This window comes from Oreochromis aureus, linkage group 23 (genome assembly GCF_013358895.1).
Source record: "Oreochromis aureus strain Israel breed Guangdong linkage group 23, ZZ_aureus, whole genome shotgun sequence".
NCBI lineage: Eukaryota > Metazoa > Chordata > Actinopteri > Cichliformes > Cichlidae > Oreochromis > Oreochromis aureus.
In genome coordinates, this window is record NC_052963.1 from 15560086 (window position 1) to 15566440 (window position 6355).

Genomic DNA, 6355 nt, shown 5'->3' on the forward strand with positions numbered 1-6355 from the left:
TAAGGTTTTTCTGCCTCTTTATTTATCACACAAGCAGATTTCGAATGATCAAAAAACAACTTCAAACAAGCCTTTCAGGTAGCTGCAGACCAGACATACACAGCGTTCAGGAGAACCGATGAGAAAACCACTCAGAAATCCTAATTTTGCACTTTAAAGCAAACTCTGAAAGTGGATTGTTTTTCAGAAATATGCAGATTAAACTGAAAAATACTAATTTGCAAATTTCATCACTTGCAAATACATTTTTAACATTTTTTGACCCATGAAAGTTACAAAAAAGAAGTACGAAAATGCATGAATAAACAATGAAACAATCAAAAACAAATGATCGAAACTCAGCAAAGGCAACATTAAAAGGTTTGCGGCACAGGTAAAATTTTTCTGAGTCTTTGTTCAGTTCAATTCAGTTTTTTTAAAATAGTGCCAAATCACAACAGTTCGTCAAGGCACTTTATACTGGAAGGTAAAGATCGTACAGTAATACAAAGAAAACTGAAAAAACCTCAACAATCTTTAATTTTCAATGTCATAATCAAAATCTTCATATTTGCCTTGCCCAAGATGTACAGGTAGGCCATTTTCACATTTTATCTTCTTCTCCTTGCCTTTGAGTGCTAGAGACTTGTATTTACAAGGCTTTTTATTTTTCATCTTACAGTCAATAACATCAAATTTGTGGACGATGTTTTCATTTTTTTTACCTTTACACAAAGCCTTAACTTTTTCTGCCTCCTCCATGATAAACGTGTTTATTGGCTTGCACTGATTGTTGCCATTGACATTTTTCATCATGTCGTCACACGATGGAAGGATGTGTTTCCTTTTGAAATCATCGTAAGTTTGCGAGAGCACAGCAGCACAGAGCAGCAGCAGCAGCAAACAGGCACTCTGAACCCTCATGATTCCCTGGGGAAGGAAAACAGAGAATATTTAAATGAGTCTCTCCTCTGTACTGTTTTGGCTTCATTGATATAATTCAACATTCATAAAAACACCAAAACCTAAGATAAAGAAAAAAAAAATGTGTAGCACGTTCATCTGGAAAATGAACTTTGTGGTTATTTTTCTAAAAGCTTTAAGATTACAGGTACAATAAAACAATACCCAAGCCTTACAGAAAATAATGTATAAATGTGTGCTCTGCATAGATTTACCCTACTCTCTCGAATGTTTGTGTTAGATTAGAAACAACTTTTTTATGTCTTACCAAAATTTTGTTTGCCACACTTCTCAAAATTGCCTTAGTTTTTTGCTTTGCTGACAGCAGACTTACCTTGACTTGTGAGTTGGTTGCTGGTTTGGTCTGCAGCACCAGCTGGTAAAGATATCTTCAGTGAGTGAATTTCCCTGAATGTGCTGAATGGTTACAGTGAATTAATTTTACAGTGGCAATTTTATGAAATACATTTATTATAGTAGCACAACAAAAGTACGCAAAGTCATTTAATTTGCCATAAATTTGATCTGGTCTTCATGTTGACACAAAAGTTTCACTTCAAAATCCTATTCCACTGAAGGCACACTGTCACAAACTGGCAAATGAAGACAGTGAACTTCAATAATGAGTCAAACACAACTTTTTCTTCATTTGCATTTTATTGATTTGATGAAACCCCAAAATCTGATGTGGATACCGATGTAGACGTGACCAAAGGGCCTAGACCGATTACTGCTGGCTTGGAGCTCTTTGAAGAACAAATACTGAAGAGTTTTCTGACAGACAGAACACCTGACACATACAGATGATGACACCTCTGACTGAATGGGAATAACTACCCAAGAGCCTCCAACTACAAGATTTACAACAATAACAACACAGTCATTTACTTTGAGTGTTTCAGTGTGTATATGTGCTACTGGTATCAGTATCAGAATACTGGTATGTGATGGCAAATCTAAAGCTGGTGTAGTTATTGAACTAGGTTTAACACTAAATTAGCAGGTATTTCAGTCCCAGTGCTCTGATCCCCATCATGGTGAAGAGAGGTTGTTTTAATTTGAACATGCAGAGGAATGTTAGAACAGAGAAACCTTAATCTTCCCCTCCCAAAAAAGCTCCCAGAGCTGCAATAATATGAGGATGCAAGGAGATTAAAAGATGTTTGTCATTTCAGTAGGTCCAAAGATCTTAAATTTTTTTTACACTCGAGCAAAAAGTTACACAAATTCAAACTTTTGTTAAAATCAAAATAGTTCAGAGACTGACCTGTGTGCAGCTGAGAATCATCCAAAAAGAGAAAAAAAAAGGAAAAATGATCCCCGATTTCTCGGTGTCAGCCCCTTTTATGCTACACAACTTGTACTACTGGTTACCAGTCACATCAGCACACATAGCTTAGCAACCACATTTCCTGTCCACTTCATGTACTCTGAGCCCTTATGTGATATACACAAAAACCACACCAGCAGAGTCACAGCAATGTGGCTGCAAATGAAGGAAATGCACCTACTTTTGAAAACTACTTTCTTTACAGCACATACAAATATTTGTTTGTGCACTTTATTTACAAAGACATGCTTGCTTTAATACTTAATCACATCCTTCTGAGTAACAAACAGTTACAGACACTTCAGCAGAACTACTAAACTGTATGCACATTTAAAAATAGTTAGAAAACAGAAAATAGAGAAGACATATTGTCATCTGCTTTTGCATTCAGACCTGACTTGTTGCCCATTTTGGTTCAGGAGGAGAGAGGAGTGTAGCGGTGGCTAATTGTGGTGGCTGAGAGTTCAATTAACTAAATTAAACACTAAAGACACCAAAGAGAAAAGGATGAGTAATACCAGGGAAACTCTGTGTAATGATCTGTGAGTCAAATATGAAACAAATTTTATCCCTTAGCATTGTAAAGCTATGCATTATATCAGACAGCTATAGTTAGCACCCTGCTAATCCAATGTAAAAGCAAATCAAAGCTGAAAGTCAGATCATAGTGTTGTACTTTAAATTAAAAGCCTTCAAGTAACCATAGTGTTACACTGTCAGTTACCACCATCGTGGGCATCTCTGTGAGTTTATGAGCAGAGAAACTTTGAATGCAGCGATGCTAATAATCTACATACAGCATCTATGGATGTCACAGTCACAAACCCAGACGTCTACTAGAAAATACACGAGTTGGTCAAGTAAGTTATATTGTTTAAATTGTCGCTTTTAACTTTTAAAACAAGGTTTTAAGAGCTCTCATTGTTATCAAGTATTTCCAGATGCAGGTTCTTCATTGAATGGCAGGAGCGCCCTCTGCTGTTTGTATAGAGAAGGGAAAAAGTTCACAGCAACTGGCATTGCCAGGCAGTCTCCCTCTCCCACTCAAGGTTTATGTTAAAATGCTAAAAAGGCAAGGGCTGTCCTGACAGAATACAGAATACAGTGAGAACTGAAAAATATTTCTTTATTGACAAAAGACGAGATGCAGTTGTTATTACTAGATCGAGACTTGGCTACTGTTGGCTCTGATACGGAAACACCGAGACAACAAATGTAAATGTGGGAGCACTGAAAGTCAAGGAACATCCTAACTGAGTGAAGGAAGTACTTCCATCACAGAAGAAAGCAGTTAAGAAAGCTTTAAGCGCGCCGAAAACAAAGAAACTCTTTCTTAATTGGAAGACAGTGTCTTTTGTCACAGTGTGTCTTTTGTCCTGTCTTCCTTCCCTCACCCCCAGCCGATTATGGCAGATGGCTTCCCTGTTCTGGGCTTGGTTCTGCCTGAGGTTTCTTCCTATTAAGAGAGAGATTCCCCTTCACACTGTTGCCAAGTGCTAGCACACAGGGAGTCGTCTGATTGTTGGGATTTGTCTCCCTCTGTTGGTCAATGAGATCTTGTGCACTCGCAAATAACTTAAAAAAGACCCCACTAGACTGGATGTCTACATATTGCAGTAAAATTGTGCATTGAACTGTACTATATGTGTTAGTATTTTTATTTTTTATTTTTTATTTTTTTGCACTTGGTAGTAATAATTTGTCATCTTAATTGCTACTTGTCACAGCCTCTTGTGTTTAACTTTTATTTACATACCACAAATTCACAACCATAGTTATATCAAAGTGCTTTATACTGTAAAGTAAAGAATCGACAATATTACAGAGAAAACACCAACAATCAGATGACTCCCTATGACAAGCTCTAGGTGATAGTGGAAAGGAAAAACTCCCTCTTAACATGGAAACCCATCATGGGAAGCCAGCCACAGTGTAGCCTTTTGCAGTATAACTAAGAAAGGGTTCAGGGTCACCTGATCCAACTCTAACTATGAGCTTTATCAAAAAGGACAATTGAAAAAAGATGAAGTGCTTAAACAAACACCACACACATAATCAGGATTTCTTGGCGTCTTTAGTTAACACACCAATAAACATTCACAGCTTAGTGAAAAACACAATGTTTACTTCAGATTTTATAGATGACCAAACAACACCTTTGAACAAACCTTTCAGCCATGTAACCCTAAACCTCATCTGCTTTCTGAAGCTTAGCAGCATTGGGCCTGGGTGGCACTTGGATGGGTTGGCAGGGCGCTGCAAAGACTTCAATTAATTCCTAAATACAAGGAAAAAGACCCAACACAACCTGAAGGGAACATGCTGCTGTGTGAACTCTGAGAAACAGCAATATGATGAGTTTCCTCATGAAAACAAACAAAAAAAGAAAATAGCAGGAGACCTGCAGGTAAAAGCAGCAGTATATGCAAAAAAAAAAAGTTTGAAGAAGAAGATTTATGAATATCTTTGTCATTTATGTATGAAAACATCTGTGGATATATCTGTTATTAAAATAAAACTAAAGTAAACTTTCTAATTTTTCAGATGGCACTTTTAGAATCTTTTTAGTGCTGTATCATATTTATTGATTCACTGATGACAGCTGGAGATGATTTTAAATATATAATACAGCATAATTTGATAAAACTGCAGGATAATATTTTAATCAATTTATTTTTAATTTATTTGCAAAAAAAAGTCTTTAGAGTAAATGGCATAGAGTGGCATTATTAAGTAAGTAATACTCACTGGAAGTAGAGCGGGTGTCTGTCTCCCCAATCCAAAGTGGGAGCTGGTTCCACAGAGGAGCAACCTGAAAGCTGCTTTCTATTTTTCAAAAATGATTTATGACCCTATAATTTAAGACAGTCATAATTTTATGTCATGTCATAAAGTTATAATAATTTGTAACTGAGTTATAATTAATAGCAATATGATGATAAAATATAACTATAACGTGGTTCACCTTTCATGGTCTCTGTTTCGTGGATTTTTTGTGTGTGCAATTTTGCATTTTTTTTTTTTTTTTACAGCGCATTGTGTTCTGATTGGCTGTAGACCATTGTCAATCAATCTCGTGTCGTGTATTCTGTACAGTACAGAATGTGTTCAGCTTGTCAAATTTAAATAAATCTTAGACTCTGAAGTGCTGTACTGTATGTTTTCTCCTCAACAAACACAACAATGTCGATGAAACGTTTTGCACCTTCAAAGGCATCCCCACGTGCCTTTGGTTTATTTTTCTATGAAGTTTTTAACTTTGAGAGTGTTTAAACAATAGAGAAAAGTGTGAAAATGTTCATGTCTGTCTAAGAAAAGTGTATAAAATGTGTAGTGAGGGGTTTTACAGCCTTAAAACATCTATAATAATTGTAAAAAATAAAGTTGGCTACTTCGCAGATTTCACCTTTTGCGGGTTATTTTTAGAACACAACACCAGCGATAAATGAGGGAACACTGTGTGGAGCAATAATTCACACCGGTGCATTGTCGTCATTTTAAGTATTTTAAGTTCTTTGGTTGTGTGTGTGTGCGTGAAGTGTGTTAAATGATAATAAATAGGTTCTTCGTAATTAGGTGCTTTTATGACAACAGTGGGCAGGGGTGATGGAGGCAGCATACCAATTTGGAGGTCTATAATTAATTTTAGTTGTATTTGTTTAATCTGAAAAAAGAAAATCACATTCAGGTAAACTTAGCCATTCTCCACTCTGTGTGAAATGTGAAATGACATCATCTACTGAAAAAGCATTTGAATAACGTACATAGAAAAGAAAGGACACACACATAATCAGGAATTTCTGTGTTTTTATTGAACAGAACATTAAACAGCTTTTTGTGCAGTATCTTTGCTGTGTCTTGAACTGGGCTCTTTTAGACAGAGATCTTGGATCTGCTGGAGCCAGCTTGGGAGTCACTGTGAACCGAGTGCTCTGATTATCACTGGAACCGTTGCTGCCTTCACACTGCACATCTTGAGTTTCCTGTGTTTCTTTTTTCCTCTGTTGGTTGTAGTTTTAGGGGGAAATTACACAGAGGAAATTATACCTTCTGTTGTTTCTCTTTAATTTTCCTCAGCCTCCT

At 36.5% G+C, this 6355-nt stretch overlaps 1 protein-coding gene across 2 annotated transcripts; it reads right to left on the bottom strand.

Moving 5' to 3' along the window:
- Window positions 1–2354, bottom strand: LOC116324813 (oocytes ribonuclease-like). Of its 2 annotated transcripts, none has more exons than XR_004199803.2 (3): window positions 2210–2354; window positions 1277–1359; window positions 1–909 (listed from the first exon to the last, which is right to left on the bottom strand). XR_004199803.2 is itself a non-coding variant. In XM_039607283.1 (3 exons), exons 1-3 carry the CDS (start codon window positions 2228–2230, stop codon window positions 517–519), a joined length of 456 nt encoding a protein of 151 aa, XP_039463217.1. In that variant the 5' UTR covers window positions 2231–2354; the 3' UTR covers window positions 1–516. The 2 variants fall into 2 exon arrangements, 1 of the variants encoding a protein (XP_039463217.1); XM_039607283.1 differs by having other exon boundaries at window positions 1277–1318.
- Window positions 2355–6355: the final 4001 nt, after the last annotated feature.

Excerpts from the sequence above, each read along its gene's own strand:
- LOC116324813 (XM_039607283.1), bottom strand. The coding sequence starts at position 2,230 with ATGATTCTCAGCTGCACACAG. Across the intron at positions 1,319-2,209 it reads TGATTCTCAGCTGCACACAG|CTGGTGCTGCAGACCAAACC; the intron begins GTCAGTCTCTGA and ends TATCTTTACCAG. Across the intron at positions 910-1,276 it reads CAACCAACTCACAAGTCAAG|GGAATCATGAGGGTTCAGAG; the intron begins GTAAGTCTGCTG and ends TTCCTTCCCCAG.